General features: G+C 32.3%; 1 protein-coding gene across 1 annotated transcript in view; it reads right to left on the minus strand.

The window, feature by feature from the left end:
• The window catches only part of LOC111154994 (stromal antigen 1), a 432305-nt gene that overhangs the window by 57234 nt on the left and 356292 nt on the right, over positions 1 to 18779 (minus strand). Inside the window, exons 17-21 of the mRNA XM_022514974.1 lie at positions 14261 to 14353; positions 14069 to 14158; positions 13724 to 13927; positions 12519 to 12589; positions 11077 to 11164 (exon numbers count right to left, since the gene is read on the minus strand). Of these exons, the coding sequence (XP_022370682.1) occupies positions 11077 to 11164; positions 12519 to 12589; positions 13724 to 13927; positions 14069 to 14158; positions 14261 to 14353 (546 nt within the window). The remainder of the gene's footprint in view (positions 1 to 11076; positions 11165 to 12518; positions 12590 to 13723; positions 13928 to 14068; positions 14159 to 14260; positions 14354 to 18779) is intronic.

Below are 18779 nucleotides of genomic sequence, written 5' to 3' on the forward strand. Positions count from 1 at the left end.
CCACCCAGGCGCCCCTCCAAGCAGTATTTAAAACAAGGAAGAGTGTAAAGAAAAATGTGTTGCATCAACAGTAAGTCCAGTGTGAAATATTATAGCCTTTTTTAGTGATATCTCTGTATATAGTGGAAAGCATACTAGAACAGGTGTTAACATCCTACCACCTTAGGCCTACTCTTAAACAGTTCATGTGTACTAGCCTTTTTTCTCCAAACAGTGTAGGCTGTAACATCAAAAAAGATCTTGCCACTTTCCATCTCAATGATCTGCTTAAAAGACTAAATGAACAATTTCTGCTTATGACCTTGAAATGCTACAGTAATACAGGCAAACAGCTGTCTAAGCAACATATACAGCATCACAACCATTCAGAAATCATTAAGAAGCCATAACATAATTCTTATTGGAGACAGAATAATGTCCTTATGAAAAGGTGAAAGTAGGGAACATCCATAATTCCATAAGAATAGTCACTTAAAGACATATTCAAAGTGAAACGAATGGTTTATGCAAACAGATTCCAAACATTTAAATGTAATAAATAAGACTATTAAAATACAACAAGAAAAAAGTGAATACTTAGATGACTTGAATATGTGGGGAAAGGCCTTCCAAGTAAGACAACAAAGAGAGAAAACAACAGAAAACTAATAATTGTGATTATACAAAGAACATTTATAATCCAGGCATCAAGATATCTAAAATTAAAAAGATTCCCACTGATGAATTATTGCAACAAATGACATAACACTAAGAACATTAATATGGAAAAAAGCTTATACATTAAAATGAACTAGAGATCTGCTGTACAACATTGTGTAACAGCTAACAATACTGTATTGTATGCTTAAAAATTTAAGAGAGTAGATCTCATGTGTTTACTACAACATGTGTTTACTACAACAAAAAAATATAACACAACAAAAAGATGGGGAAACATAAAGAAAGGTAATTTTACAGAGTTATATAATAATCAGAGCTATAACTGTATGAGAATTTATTTATTTAAATGTTTATTTGACAGAGATCACAAGAAGGCAGAGAGGAAGGCAGAGAGAGAGAAGCAGGCTCCCTCTGAGCAGAGAGCCCGATATGGGGCTCGATCCCAGGACCCTGAGATCATGACCCGAGCCGAAGGCAGAGGCTTAACTCACTGAGCCACCCAGGCACCCCTGAACAAGACTTTAAAACAGTAATCTGAAAAAGTAACAGTTACCAAATGTTCACTATGTGAACTCAATTTTTCAAATAGATGTTTACTCAGTATCCAAGTCTTCTGCTAAAGTAAGAGCTTAAAACAAATATATTTCCTGGGTCTCAGAGAAGAATCTAATGGGAACATAAATACCAACTGTAACAATTTAGTAATTAGTGTGACTAAGAATACATAAACAGGAGCAGATGCTGAGGGGCAAGAAGAAGGACTCTGTCTTAGCGAGGAAGAGTGATAATGATTAGAAAAACTTTATAGAGAAGCAAAAGTGTAGACTAAATATTTAAAGAAATATGTAAGATTTAATGTGGCAACAAAGGGCAAGTGTAGGTTGAAGGAACAGAAATTTCAAAAAAAGCTTCACCAACAAACTCAAAACGCTGGGACAGTATAAGTGTAAGCATATACTGAAGCTAGATCAGCAGAAACCAAATCACAGAGGGCCTTATTAAGAGGGTGACTATATATCCTGCTTTATGCCGATGTCTTGAAATAATTAAGAGTAGCACCCCCCTCCTTCCCCTTTCAGAAGAACACTTGTTTGGACAGTTAACAAGGACACCTCACCATGACAAAAGAATCTGGACGTTATCCTAGAAATACTAGGTAATGCACAGATAGTAACATGTTCCTATTTGAACAGAAAAGTTAACACGATCAGGTGTTTCAAAAATATCCCATTCACAACAGCAAAGAGAAGTGCTTCTTTTTAAGATTTTTTAAAGTAGTATTTGATGCTTCAAAACAGATGTATAAAGTGTAATAATAAGATTAACCTATTAAGAGACAACCAAATTTAAGAACTAGTATGATACCAATAACTTCGTATCCACCTATAATCTGTTCCCCTATTCCTTAGGGCTGACAAACTTTTCTACTAAATTTCATGTATATCATGTCCTGGCTCTCAAAAAAATACAGTTTTATTATATACACATATCATTGGACAAATACACTTCAATCTTCCTAGTTTTTGAACTTTTCAAAAATGGTGTTACACTGTATGTTGTCGTTTGAGGAAAGATATACTTCACCATCGCCATGCCTCTGAAGGATCTATAAAGATTAAAAACACAAAAACAAATTTTCATGCTCCACTCCTGAAGATTTAGAGCTAACAGAAACAATTCCACAGCCTTTTTAAACAACTGATGTTAACTTAAATAATATTTACAACCATTCTATGTAATTTTGCTAGAGAGCTGAAAAATAAAAATAAAGACTGTATCAATCTATGGCTCCTAGTTCTGAAATCTCCACCATGTGATAAATGTTTTCTTTTGTTCTTGTGTTTGGTCTGGGGCTTTCTAAAACTCAAAATATATATTGGTCAGGCTTTGAAATAGCCTTCATTAAGCATGAGAAATAATTACTCTTATTTTTATCCTTTGCATCTGGATAAAACAAAGGTATAATTTATATATAAAGAAAAATCTACTACTATCAACATACAATTCTGCAATTCTGACAAAGGTATAGCCAGGTAACCATTAAAACAATCAAGAAATAGAAGAGCTCTACTAACCCTCAAATTCCCTCATGTCCTTCTGTGTAAGTCCCTTGCCCCACTCTGGATATGTTTTCTGACCCTACAGTTTTGCCTTTTCCAGAATGTATAATAAAATTGTACAGCATGTGGTTTTGTATATCTGGTTTCTTTGACTCTATGTTAGCACCTTCCATTTTATTGCTGAGAATTATTCTACTGTATGGATGATAACAGTTTGTTTTTATACCTTTACCAGTTGAACATCTGAGTTGTTTGCAGTTTTGGGCAATTTTGAATACAGCTGCTATACAAATTCTGGTATAGATTTTTGGTGTTTTGTTTTTTTTTTAAAGATTTTATTTATTTTAGAGAGACAAAGAGCACAAACAGGGTGAAGGGCAGAGGAAGAGGTAGAAAGAGAATCTTACGCAGGCTCCCTGCTAAGCATGGAGCTAAGTGCAGGGCTTGATCTCAAGACCGGGAGATCATGATCTGAGTTGAAATCAAGATTTGGAAGCTTAACCAACTGAGCTACCTAGGCGCCCCTCCAGAATAGGTTTTTATGTGAACTGAAGTTTCCATTTCTCTTGGATAAACACTCAGGAGAAGAACTGCTGGGTCAGAAAAGTGTCTATGTAACTTTAAAAGAAACCCAAACTGCTTTCGGAAGTAGATGTACCATTTTGCATTTCCACCAGCAATGTATGAGTTCCACTGCTCTTGAAATGATTTGTAGTATTATCTCCCTGTGCTTTTTTTTTTTTTTCATTGTGCTTTTAATGTGCATTTCTCTAATGACAACAATAAGTTGTTTTTCATGTGTTTGTCCTCTACCTTCTTCGGTGAAGTATTGGTTGCTTTTCTTACTACTGAATTTTGAAAGATCTTAATCTTTTGGAATCAAGTCTGTTATCAGATATGTGATTTATAATTATTTCCTAGTCTTATATGATTGTCTTTTCAATTCTCTTGGTACTATTTTTGAAAAGCAGAAGTGCTTAATTTTGCTGAATGTGTAGTTTTGAAATTTTTAAATTATGGATCATGCTTCTGATGTACTTGAGAAATCTTTGACTAACTTAAAGGTCACAGAGATTTTAATTCCTATGCTCTTTTTTAGATGTTTTATACTCATAGGTTTTGCACTTAGGTTTATAGTCTAATTGGCCTACTTCGAGTTAGTTTTGTATATGGCGTGAAGTGTGAAATGAGATTTTTTTTCATATATATATATATATTCAACTATTTTAGCACAGTTATTAAATAGATTATCTTTTCCCCAAAGAACTGTCCTGGCAGCTCTGTCAAAAATCAACTGACCAAATAAATGCGAGTGTATTTCTTTCTGGATTCTCTATGCTGCTTCCTTTGATCTATATGTTTATCCTTTCTTCAGTACCATACTATAAAGTTTACTGTTTAGTCTTGAAATCACGTAGTGTAAATTCAAGTTTGTTGTTCTTTTTCAAAATTCTTTGGTTATTTTATTTCTTTTGTCCTTTCATATAAAGTTTATGAATCATGCTGTCAATTTTTGCAAGAAATCCTGCAGAGATTTAAATGGACCTGTGTTCATCTAAGATCAGTTTAGGGGAAACTGACATCTTAACAATATTGAGTCTTCTAATTCATGAACATGATAAATCCTCATTTATTAAGATCTTCAGTTTCTTTCATTAGTGTTTTGTAGTTTTCAGCATACAGATCTTGCACATATTCTTAGATTTATACCTAAGTATTAAATATTTTTTCGTGCTACTGTAAATGGCACATGCTCTTAAAATCTCAATTTCCAGTTACTAAGCAAGTGATTTTTAAATTTAAAAAGCAAGAGATGTACATAGTAAAATATGCAACAGTATAATGGTATTCTATTCAAAGTAAGCTTCTTGAGCACTACAGATCTTGTTTTCCACTGAGAAAGTCATTGTTGAACAGTTTCCTCATGTATCATTCCAGAAATAATATCAACTAATAATTGTCCACATATGGAGATTTTATCACCCCTTTAAATTTATATACCACTCTGCTCCTTGTTTTTTTCATTAAATTTCCTTTCGCACAGAATATTTAACATCAATAATATTAACCTTATTTTTAATTTTATAGTTACAAAGCAGTGCACAGAATCAAAACTATCCTACCGAAGCTAACTGGTCCTCTACTGATCGATATCTATATTTCTTTAAGTTTTAAGTTTTTATGAATAATGCTACGATGAACATCTTTGTACCTACATCCTTTTAGAAATGTCCAAGTGTAATTCTGTAGTCTAAATTCCTAGATTATAAATGTCAGTTAAGGACAGGTCTACTTTTAATTCTGATAAACTGACAACCTTCTTAAATGATTATACCAATTTATTCTGACAATGGTATCTGAAAGTATGTCAGTATTTAAAAACAAAAAACCAACAACTCTGTAAGGTTTTCAGATACATATAAACAGTTGAAAATCACTGGAACAGAACCTAGACTAGAAAGAGGCTGAAACTGAGGTTACTAAGACAAAAAAGGTAACTACTAATGTGATTTACAAGAGAAAATATGAAGGTTAAACTAAGGAAATGATAGGGCTAAAAAGAATAGTGGCAAAAGAGACATTGAAGAAGTAGCATTTTTAAAAAACATAAAAAAAATCTTGAGATTAAGGACTGCTTCTAAAATATACCCCTATGTCCTCAGGATCTGACCCTCAAACACATTTTTGGTCAATAATGAATAGGTAGGTGGTAGTCTGGATGTGTGTGTGAGTGGTGACAAAATTCTGATATGGCATGCCCAAGGAAGAGTCAGAAGTGGGTAATTGAAATATTTCTAAGTTTAGTCAAGGAAATATGTATATAGTCTTCTAAGGAAAGCATCAACATGCTTCCAAAGGTAAGTATGACTGCACTATTAACACAAGAAGTCATAACCAATCCAAGAGCAATAATGCGACTGAAGTCAAACTCAACCCCTGTATTATGTTCAGTTTAAAGAAATGTGTTGATTTGTAGTTCATGATAGCAGATTAAGTACCAGTATTTAACCTCTCCCCACAATTCTCACTGAAGAAATACAAAAGATGGTTAGAAAAAAATACCAAAAAAAAAAAAAAAAAAAGAGTTTGACACGGGGCAAACATCAGAAGGATGGGATATCATAGAGAGCAGTAGCAAATTAGTACAAAAAATGTGAAGAGACACTGAACAGAATTCAAAAGTTTGGTCTGAGTGGGTATGCAATAACTATATGACATTAGACAAGTTATTTACTACCCCTAAGTTTCAATTTCATCATCAATAAAAAAGAATAATGACACATTTTTAGGGCTGTCCCAAAGCTTAAGCAAATAAATACAAAGACTCAAAGACTTAAAATATTACCTCATACATAGTAAGTACAAAGCAGAAGTTTTTTTTATTACTGATGCCTTGAGAGGCCCAAAGTTAGTGATAAATGATCACAATTCCCTCTTTATGGGTTTATTGACACTGTTTTGTTATAAAGCAAATATTCACCAAAACAATTTATAAATATTCTTCATTGACTTTCAATTTTTAGAATCAATTCACACAATCCTACTTTAATATATAACTTCCAGAAGTTTAATATTTATTTTTCTTAGATGTTACCTAAGACAAGGCATAAAACTTCCAAATAAGAATACCAACAGGAAATAGGCACAAAATCACAAAACAAAATAAGGATAATTTAAATATTGTCTTTATTCCACAGAAAATTGTATGAAGAAAAACTATAATACATTCTGAAATGTGGGTTGTTTACCAGCTAATAATTTCTGTGTTAAGGTATTGCAGTAACTTTTAATACTTATCGTAGGTTAAAAATTCATTAGCATATGGGAGGGCACAAACAGATGCCAGATGCTATAGTCTTATTCCAGAAAGAATGGAAATGCTCAAAAAATTATCAAAAAGTACACAGGAGGATGTTTTAAAAAATTTCCCTCTGGCTAATTCTGCAACAATCTGAGCACCAAAATAAATAACAAAAGGACTCAATTTTAACCAGCTGGACACAATAAGAATAAAGTAGCAATCCATGAGTTCATATGAATTTTTTAAAAAATGAATGAATGAATGGAGAGAGGCATTATAGTAGAGGGCCAACAAATAAATGACATAAGTAAATGACAGTAAGAAAATCACCATTTACCATTTTGTGACCATGAGAGAAATAAATGACTCAGACAAGAATCATAAATAGATGCTAACATTATATCAAAGTTTGATAAGAAAGAGGAATATTTACAGTCTTAAGGAATCTTTCCACACTAAAAATGAAAATGGAAACTAGAGAGGACAGACTTGGCAAACTCCATCTTACTAAAGTGATCAAAGTTAATATCATCAATAGTGAACAGACTGTATCATGTGCCTCCTGATGTGATACACTGAAGACAAATGATCAGTTATTGTAGCATTCCTACCAAGAATTCATTATAAGGATGAATCTAAACATGTAGATTAGACAAAACTAAGTTGAGTACATTCTATAAAATAACTGGCCTGTACTCTTCAAAATGTCAACGTCATCAAAGAAAAGGATAAGAAAGCATTCTAGATCAAAAGAGACAAAAGAAAAAAAAAAAGGACATAACTAAATACCTGGGCTGGGAAAAACCTGCTATAAAGAACATTATTAATGTTTTATATATGCATATTTATATAAAAATAAAAACACATATATAGAGAAAAAGGATGCAAGTATGCAGCTATGGAAAATTACTGTGATAGTAGATGAATCAGGTGAGGGGTAAGAGTTATTTTTTCTACTATTATTTTTCTGTAATTTGACTTTAAAAATTATTAAAAAAGGTAAATTCTTTTAAACTTCAATCACATTCTAAAACTAAAGTGGTTAAAACAGTACTAACACGAGAAAAGACAGATCAGCAGAAGAGGGAAGAAAAAAAAGAAGTCAGTTAACTCTGAAGAGTGAGACAAAGAAAATTCTAGTTCAACAGTTACCATGGAAAACAAAGAGTAAAAAGCATATGGACAATAAAATTAGACATCTAGACAATAAATTTTAATATACCTGCTCTAAAAGGCTACTTTCTTTGAATTTTAATTTAAAGTACAGAATGGCCATCTAAAAGAGTGAGCTTCCATAGTCTATGAAGAATTGGTCGAATCCTGTATACTTTTCAGATTTTTAATACTGGGTATCTAAAGATATATTTCTAGGAGCTGCTTAATGTGAAATAGTTTCTAGTTGCTAAAACAAACAAGAGTATAATCTAGTAGTGATGCACTAGAACTTTATACACATGATTTCAGTTTTAAGAATGTGTCTAATGATACAAATAGTAAGATAATCCATGATCATGGACTGTAAGACCAAACACCATTAATGTCCATACCACCCAAAGAAAGCTACAGAATTATGCAATGCCTATCAAAATACCAAGAGCATTTTTCACAGAACTGGAACAATTCTAAAATCTGTGTGAAACCACAAAAGATCTCGAAGCCAAAGCAGTCTTGGGGGAAAAAAAACAAAACAAAACTGGAGGTACCACAGTCTCAGATTTCAAGATACACTACAATGCTATAGTAATTGAAACACTACGGTACTGGCACAAAAACAGATATATAGAACAGAACAGAAAAGCCCAAAAGCAAACCCAAAATTGGGTTTAATCTTCAATAAAGAAGGCAAGAACATGCAATGGGAAAAAGTTTCTTCAACTAATGGTGCTGGGAAAACTGGACAGCAAGGTGCAAAAGAATGAAACTGGACCACTTTCTTACATCACACACAAAAATAAACTCAAATGGATTAAAGACCTAAATGTAAGACTGGAAACCATAAAATTCCTAGAAAAGAGCACAGGCAATAATTTCTCTGACACCAGCCATAGCAACATTTTTCTAGATAGGTCTCCTGAGGCAAGGGAAACAAAAGCAAAAATTCGGACTACATCAAAATAAAAAGCTTCTGCACAGTGAAGAAAACAATCAATAAAACTAAAGAGCAACCCACTGAATGGGAGAAGTAATTTGCAAATGACATATCTGATGAAGGGTTAGTAAACAAAATATAATAAAGAACTGATACAACTCAACACCTAAAAAACAAATAATACAATTAAAAACTGGGCAGAAGACAGGAACAGACATTTCTCCAGACAGAGATGGTCAAAAGATACACGAAAAGATGCTCATTATTACTACCATCAGGGAAATGCAAATCAATAGTACATTAAGATATCACCTCACACTTGTCAGATTAGCTAAATCCAAAAACACAAAACAAGCGTTGGTATGGATGTGAAGAAAAAGAACCCCTTGTGCACTGTTGGTGGGAATACAAAGTAGTGTAGACACTGTGGAAGACAGTATGGAGGTTCCTCAAAAAACTAAAATGATCCAGTAGTTCTCCTACTGGGTATTTACCCAAAGAATACAAAAATAGTAACTCAAAATGATATGTGCACCCCTATGTTTATTGCAGCATTATTTACTATAGCCAAATTACGGATGCAGCCTGTGTCCATTGATAGGATGAATGGATAATGAAGAGGTGATATATATGTATGTATGTGTCCACAATGTAATATTACTTAACCACAAAGAAGAATGAAATCTTGCTATTTGCAACAACATGGATGGAGCCACAGAATAGAATTCTATGACAAATAAAACAGTCAGAAAAAGACAAATACCATATAATGTAGAATTTAAGGAACAAAATATATGAACAAGAAAGAGACAAACCAAAAAACAGACTCTTTTTAACTACAGAGAACTGATAATGAATGGGGAAATGAGTGAAATAGGTGAAGGTGATTAAGAGTATACTTATCATGATAAGCCCTAAGTAATGTATAGAATTGCTTGAATCACTACACTGTAAACCTTAAACTAACAGTACATATTAACTATAGTAAAGTTAAAAAAAAAAAGAGTGCATGTCTAAGATTAACAAATTTTAAGCAAATGTCACATGTAACTGTTCTCGTACTCAAAGAAACTAAAATAAAATGGGAGAAATAATACATATGCAGTGAAAATAAATAACAGAAAACCAAGATAACCAAAGAAGACAACGATGTGAAGTTGTCACAAGTTCTATGACAATAAGTAGTGTAGTGAATTAAAAAAGAGATTTTGACATAGTTAGGATCTGCAGATGGAACACAGGTGTGCAATCTTCATTATTTTCTTGAGGAAACCAAAACAAGGAATATCTTTATCATTCCCTTTCAAGTCTGAAGAACAGCTTGGGATTATTAGTGAATAGTATTTAGGCTACTGAAAAGTCTGAGATGAAGACAGGATGGAATTTGAAGAGTCGGCAATAAATGAAGTAAAACAACAAAGTTAAATATTTAGCTTCTTTACACAAACTAGGATAAACACTCATAATCATAATCATAATCAAGGACACTTGTAATTAAGAGTGGCCTTGCATTAAAACAACTTAGAAGAATTAATCAGAGCAATGGTAAAGCACTTTTTCTGTGATTAACTTTCAATAGATCATATAATCATAGATCATAACTGTTATATCTGTTGAAATTCTTACTGCTTTAGTATAATAAAGTGTCATTTAGTATAAAAAATGTCTGTATTATCAAATGGGAAAAGATGAGACCACCTCTAAACACCTCCTATACCTAACTATGGGTTGATATCTTGGTTTAATGAATGAGTATATGCAGTATACAAAATAATTCTTACAAAAGATTATTATTGCTAAGTAACAATAATTATATGTGTCAATTAAAATTAACTGTAATAAATGTACCCACTAATAACTATAATAATTATAATTAAGTAACAATTAACAACTCAATTCTTACGTAGAATTAAATCAACTATTTTCAATCTCTTCCAGACTACAGAAATTTGGTGAAATCTTCTTCTTTCCATTCTAACTTATATATGAATGCAAAAAGGTCTAAAATCTGCTAAAGGTCTCAAGCTTACTTAATTATGGTTCTATTACAAAAAAGTAAGCCATATCTAAGCTTACTATTATCAATATCTAGAACAGTGTCTAGAATACAACCATAATTAGGAATTTTCATCAAAGTGAATTAAGTTCTGAAACTGCTACTATAGTAATTATTTTTCCTAAAAGAGTAATAATATTTACTTTAGCATTGAATGTTTGAAATACATTATAGCAAATTTTCTCTTTTTTTCCTGCTCAAAACTGAAGTTATAATACACCTATTGGTAACATTCAATCACTAACATCTATTAGTAATATTTAATCACTATGGCAATAATTCTCAAAGGAAGCAGCTGCATTTAAGAATCATCAGTCACTTTCTACGTCAGGCTTTTGATAATCCTGCGTGATTTCAGAGAATCGTAGCTTTCTAAAATGACAAAGAAGGAATAGCAATAAACTCCCACCTGTTCTGGCATCGCTCCATGTTCAATTCCAGTCTTCAATAATCTGTAGCAATTACCAAATAGATCCCATTTTGTGAGATCATGAGCACTAAAATAAACAAAAATGCATTAAATTTATTCTAGAGTGGAAGAAAATTTAAATTTGAGCTCAGTTTCAGTGGGTGGAAGTATAAAATAACTTCAATTTCTTACAGAATTGAAAAAGACTGATAAATATTCAAGTATTCAAACTTAGAAAGAAATAAGAAAAGACAATGGAAGGAAGGAAGGAAGGAAAAACGAAGAAAGAAAACGGGGAAAAGGGAAAGAGAGACAAGGAAACTGAGACAGGGAGTGGAGACAGATAATACTTAAGCTGACACTAGGAATTAATTAAAAGGAACACTGAAAAAATAAAATTAAAAAAAGAAAAGAAACCAATTAATAAAAATTCATACCTTTAAATGAAAATTACTACTACACAGTCAATCTAAGCCTGTATTCCATTTCATTCTTCTTAGCATATTTTAAAATACATTTTAACAAATCCATTTACAATTTCAAAATATAAATACATGCATATTTTTGAAATAGAGATTTGTATTCACAAGAAGACAAAACCAGGGGAAAGTAAATATGTCAAAGCTCGAAAACTTTAGTGTAGCTTTAGGCTTCTTAATTGAAATAATGTAGACATTTTATTTTCTCATGAGTTCTGCTACTAAAATAGTAGATGAATGCCTTTTAACTTTTATTTTGAAACATCAAAATATTTTTTAAATAAGGAGTTTTGACATTAGTTGTCAACTTTTATTTTCAAATGTCAAAATATTTTTAAAACTAAGAGTTTATTTCTCCATAGAATTCCAAACAGTGTACTTGTGTATAAGGAAATGTCTTAGATTTTAGACACAGTTTTTGAAATCTGAAGTATTCATTAATGTAAGGGCTACATCTAAACATTCTTTTAACAAGAAAGATCTCTATTTTCCTTTCTTTGTGGAAAAGATAAGCATACCTCATTAAAAAGGGACATATAAATTACAATTTAAAAATAATAGTTATTTCATTAATCGGAGCCTTTTTTTCCTTATTCAGGTCCAGCTATTCTGTCTATACAGCAAGAGTACAATAATAAATAGACAAACAAGAACAATTCAGGAAAAAAAGCTCACAGAAATAACTTTCATGGTCTCCCTAAAAATCTTTTTTCTTATTTAGTAAGATTTCTAAAAACCACCAAATGAAAATTATACCTCTAAACTCCACCTTATAGAGTAAGCCCAGTAATGATACTGATTAACAAGGTTGTACAGTGTACAGTATATATTTGTTACACTGAATGATAAATTTTACTCTTTAAGTAATCAAATGATAATAAAAATACATAATGTATCTGAAGAAAATATGAATAATAAAGAAAAATATCACATCTCGATATTTGTCTAAATAAAATGACATACTTATGAAAAGAGGTTAAGCGCTTTAATGTGGAAAGAACATTGTAAATATCATCATCATCAGCTTCTTCTCCCTAAAAATAAAAGACATTGTTTCATTACCATAACTTTACTTATCCTGAAATTCACATGAAGTATATTAATACTTACTGCCTAAAGGAATTCTTTTTTATTATATAAAGAGTACATATTCACTGTTGATAAATAAGAAAGTACAAATGAGCAAAAAAACAAAAAATAAAGAACACCCATAACTCTAACACTCAGAACCATTTTTGCATTTTAAACAATATTGTAAACATTAACATTGAATGCTTTTCTGATTAATACTTAAGGATAAATTCACTGAAACTGAGTGAAAAGGTATGTATTTTAAAGATTTTAATTGTTATTTCAGATTTTATTATCAGTTACTTTTGTAGTTCAAAATCACAATGAAAAATAAAAAATGGTTGGAAAAAATTAAGAGTTAAAAGTAGGAAAAAATTGGTTACATGGATTAAAAAGAAAATCCTATTAGCCTGACCATAAGATCATAGAAAACTGTATGGGTTCCAAACTGATTATACTGTTTGGAAGGAGAAGGCAAGAGGCAGGAATCATAAAAATAATTACAAAATAACCAGCTGGAGAAGTTTGCTGTTATCCTGGGCATACCACTGGTAAGTGGTTGTCCCTTACAAGCACACTTAATTTTTATTTTCTATTCATTAGCACATTGTAATAGTTCAATAATATTAAAATGTAAATTAGGCTCCAGGGAAAGTGAAAAAATGAATTAAGAAAAGCCAGACCTTAATTAGGTTTTTCTATAAAGAAAAAAGAAATTAGCTTTTATGAAACAAGTTTTTTTTTGCATTTTTTTTTAAAGGGGGGAATGGGGAAGAGTGAGAGAGAGAATCTTAAGCAGGCTCCATGCCCAGTGTGGAGCGTGATGTGGGGCTCGATCTCACAATCCTGAGATCATGACCTCAGTTGAAATCAAGAGTTGGACACTTAACTGAATAACCCAGGCACACCAAAGTAGGTCTTTAAAATAAGGTATAACCAAGGTTAATGTTTACAGGATGAACAGTTGCAATAATGCTGCTAAGATCTGGAAAAAGAGAATTCCACTAGATTTTATTTTAAAATGGAAATGATTTGCACATTCAACTTTTAATATTAGCCAAAATTATCACATACATTATGTTTACTTTAAAACAGACCTCTTGCAGTAGATCTTCCACAGAATGATTGAATCGATCTACAAATTCATCGATCAGCTGACTTCGAGCTATGTCAACTCTGTTTTGGATGGTATACTCTTCACTGCATAAGATGCTATAGGTTTTACTGCAGGCTTCTAAAACATCTGATTCTACATGTTTCTCCACAACAAACTTAATCTGTTTTAATAAAGCATCCAGATGCTGAGGAGGAAAAAAAGAAAAACTAATAATATTTAGATTAATAAAAATAAGCATCTGTCAAATAGTAAGGCTATAGATTACATGAGCATGAAATAACCCAGTTATTTAAACTAACAGAATTTTGATTTCATAGTGTCTTACCTTTTCCATTCTACCTGTGCTATAAATTTCTAGATCAAAATACTGTGGGATTTGTAGCAAGTTTGCTACCTTCTCTGCATCTGCAGAATACTAGAAAGAGAAGCAAAGAAAAAAGAAGTAACTACTTTAATAGTTCATTGTAATAAGCAAACTCAGTGGCATATTATCACAAAAATGTAAATGAAATTATACCTTTGATAGCAACATAGGAAGTGTGATAATAAAATGCTCAGTCAATTTGTTTCTATCATCAATTTGAGTTTTTCTTTCTTTGGCAGTTAGCACCTAGAAATAAATTGAAATGGGCAAATAATATAATGTCACGTAATTATTTATAACTCTAGAAAGTTACACAGAATGATGAAGCATTGGCAGATAATGTACCCAAGAATTTTCTGAGGAGGTTAATAAACTAATTACTAAAACAAGTGTCTCTAGTTTTATGCTTATTTCTAGTTAATATGCAGTATTACTTTATTAAATAGCTACTTAAGAATCACTAAAGTTTAGATAAATTACTACTTGTTCAGATTAAATAAAAAAATAAACATTTCTATAAAACCAGTTACGAATATAAAAATACTGCAACAGGGAAATAATTTTTCCAGTTTTAACCTCAGTATGTTAATAACAGTAATCTCCCGTACATTAAACACACTTTTCTAAAAATACTTTAAAAAGTAATGTTTCTTTTACTATCAGCAGCTCATAAATTTTTACATATTTTTTAAAGCATATACTAAGAATGTTTCTGGACTCAGTTATATTTAGTTGTCCTTCTAAGTCCTAAGTCTGTTAGGCAATAATCAAGACATAGGGGTACAGCCTGTCATCATTGAACCAACTGAAGCTGTTAAAGCCCATCACCCTGTCCCATATTCAACTAGTTAAACCGTAAGTGGTTCCAAAAATAAAATATTAAAATGCAAGTTCTGTTAAGATAATTTCCTCAAGGTCTGACAGTCTCAGAGGTCACAATCTTAGTCTCATTTCTGTAAAAATGACCATTTTATCACTATTTGTGTTAGTAGAAGTTCTAGATTGAGCATGGTTGGGTCCATTGCTAAGAATCATACATGGTCTGGTGTCTGTTAGCATCAGAGAAACAATAAGAAGCCTGCTAAGTGCCAGGCTAGGCCAGTGCCTTTTGTAGAACACGCACTTAATAAATGGTAACTGTTTATAAAGGAATTTACTCAACCAAGGTTGCTTATCTAAGAGGGAGTAAAATGTAATGCAATATTTCTCAAAATAAAGGAAGTTAATGTTTTTTCATGCCTTTAAAAAGAAAGATAATTTTCCCAAGGTATTTTGTAATTATCTTGAAGGCACTTATTACCATAATGTTGAATGGCTGAATGTTTCCAATATAAACATTCCAATATAAATTACCACTTTATAAATGTAAACCCCCCATTTTTTTTTAACATCAATACAGCTTTTATTGCATCTTTAAAATATCACAAATAACTCTGAAAAATCATCCAGCATCTTGCTGTTTCTGTAACTGGACAACTTAGATCTTATTCATCACCTGCTAAACTGTTTCTTTTTCACAAACATACCACCCAAAATTTTCTGATAGTCTTGTTTTTAACTGTCACAGTTTGCTGAACCAAAAAGTAGCTCAGTTCAATACAAGTTCATTGTCATTTCCTTCAAAAATCAGCTTATCTTTCTGGGTTTGAGATATTGAACAAGCAATACCTGGCCTCATCTGAACTCTGTGGTTGCATTTTTTCACCCAAGAAATCTTGGATTTCAAAAGAGAACCACTGTCCTGAACAACAACACTGATGAGGAAGTGAGCATACAAAGACCTCATCTTGTAATAGAAGCCCAGTCTAATGCCCTTCATCATGTTTTATATATGACTACAGAGTGCAAACAATATCCATTTCTTTTCTATTTCTCTCAAGTTGGCACCTCTTCTTTTTCTTTCTAAGGAAATGGAGTTCTCTTCCCAGGGTTCCTCTGGGCCCCTTCACAATAATAGTGCATCCCTTCAGAGTGATGTTGACATTTCCTGGAATTGTCAATAGTCTGAGTGCTGAGAGTGGTCTTCATTCTCACAGCAGATGTTTGATGATATGTGAAAGAAGTAATAAGATCTCCTATCTGGTTCCTCTCCCAGAACTTTATTGCTTTTCAACATCTTAAAATACAAAATAATCACTTTGGAGTATTGTGGTTAGTTCTGCACAAAGTAATATAAGGGACCATATTATGTGGAATATACGTCTAGGAATGCATTCAGGATATTGAGAAGTCATGAAATTCATCTCACAATGTATGAGAGGTCTAAAGATACTGATTTTGGAGAAATAGTGGTCTTTGATTAAGTGATCATTACGGTAGGTAGTCTATATGCATGAACTACTCAATCCTCAAAACCTCTGATGGGAATGGTAAAAATGGCATATTACCTATGAAGGAGAAATTTGCCAGTATCTAACAAAATTGTATACACATCTTTCCTCTGACCTAATAATCCTACTTTTAAGCAATCTACCCCACCAACACACAAGGTACAAGTGTGAAATGCACAATATTATTCGCTGCATAGTGAGTTATTTCTAACAGAACACTATTTCTAATAGTAAAAGACTGGCAACAACCTAAAAGACTCTCAATCGTGTATCCACATAATGGATACTATGCAGCCATAAGAAAATGAAGATCTCTAAATGAAGGTACAGAGTGATATCTAGGATACACTGCTAAATAAAAATGTAAGGTACAGAACACTGTACAAAATATGCTGTCTTTTTTTTTAAGATTTTTTTTTTTTAATTTACTTGACAGAGAGAGAGAGATCACAAGTAGGCAGAGAGGCAGGCAGAGAGGGGAAGCAGACTCCCCACCGAGCAGAGAGCCCAATGTGGGGCTCGATCCCAGAATCCTGGGATCATGACCTGAGCCGAAGGCAGAGGCCTAACCCACTGAGCCACCCAGGCACCCCAATATGCTGTCTTTTGAAGGAGAGGGAGGAGGATGGAGTGCATACATTTATCTATACTTGAAGCACTGGAAGGATATTCTGAAAACAAATAAAAATGGTTATTAGTAGGAATGGATGTAAAGGGAGATATAAATATATGAAAGATTTCTCTGAATGTATATTTTTACAAGGTTATGACCTTTTAACTATTACATGTTTTACATATTTCCAAAAAATAAAAATGAGAAAAAAACATACAAAATCAAAGAGATAAAAACCTTGTTATGCTAAATTAAATAATCAATATCAATATGACTATGTAATTTATATATGGATATATACAAATATATACATATATTTCTTAGCTCTGTGTACTCAAAGTGTCTACCAGAAATAATAATCAATTGACAATGAATACCCTTAGTGACAAGATTTTAACTTAATAGTTAAGTAGTAATAGTATTTAAACTATTCTAGTAAAGGCACCATGGCTTGTTGGAGATTCCTGTGGTAGAATAATTTAAGAATTAGCCTTCAAAGTGCCTTCCAGTAACCACTACCTCCTGGTATCATGCTCTTATTGTCTCTTCCCACAATGACTAAGGTTGACATTTGTTAACCAATAGGAGACTGTGGAAATGTTATGTGACTTCTGAGAACTAGTTCATAAAAGACACAGAAGTCCACCTTACTCTCCTTTGGATCATTCATTCTGCTTTATTCTTTCTTGGATAATTCATTCTAAGGACGGGGGGGAAGGGGCAGCAACCATGTCATGAAAACATTCAAGCAGTCCTACTGAGTGATTGGTAAGGTGAGGTGCTAAAGCTTCCCACTAACAATCAACACTAACCTGCCAGTCATGTAAGTAAGACATTATGGAAGTAGTAAATTAACAACCAAATCTTCAGAGTTAGCACTAAAGCCCTTGTTAACATCTTAAATGCAATCCTATGAGAACCTTTAGTCAAAATCAACCAGCTAAGACACTCCCAAGTTTCTGACCCACAAAAACTGAGATAACGAAGGCTTACTGTTTTAATCTTCTAAGTTTTAAAGTAATTTTTACATGGCAATAGTTAACTAATATAAACAGTAAAGATAAAGAGCAAACTTTATGAGAAAGAAAGCAAGAAAGTACACAAAATATGATTACGATATGTCAAAAAGGTTAGAAATGTTTAGCCTGTAATAGGCTCTCATCTCAAAGTTGGGACAACACATATTTTTAAGACTTTTATTTTGAAAAATCTAAAAACCACTCATTTGTATTATTGCCTCATTAATTCCCATGAGGTTTATTTTTCTGTAACATTTTAAGGTGAATTCTTAGTATATCATTTCACCTCACCCATAAATATTTAAGCGTGTTTTTAACAGTGAAGACTTAAGAACAATAAAACTTGCCATCTCCCAACAAAATGAAACAACAACTTCTTAGTATCTTTTCATACCCAGTCCACAGTTTTCTTAATTTTTATGCTTTGGATTTCTTCATATTTATAAACACAGACTATACATATTTTTTAGAGAGAAAGAGAGTGTGTGCAAGTGGGAGGAGGGGCAGAAAGCAAAGTATAGAGAGAAGCAGATTCCCTGTTGAGCATGGAGCTTGATTCCAGGACCCTGAGATCATGACCTGAGCCAAAATCAAGAATTGGACGGTTAACTGACTGAGCCATCCAGGCACCCCTCTGTATATTCATAGTAAATTAAGTTTTGATATTAAATTTAGGCCAGCCATTCTACTATCTATACATATTATGTCTT

Source organism: Enhydra lutris, unplaced genomic scaffold (genome assembly GCF_002288905.1).
Source record: "Enhydra lutris kenyoni isolate GAN:26980312 unplaced genomic scaffold, ASM228890v2 scaffoldscaffold39, whole genome shotgun sequence".
Classification (NCBI taxonomy): domain Eukaryota; kingdom Metazoa; phylum Chordata; class Mammalia; order Carnivora; family Mustelidae; genus Enhydra; species Enhydra lutris.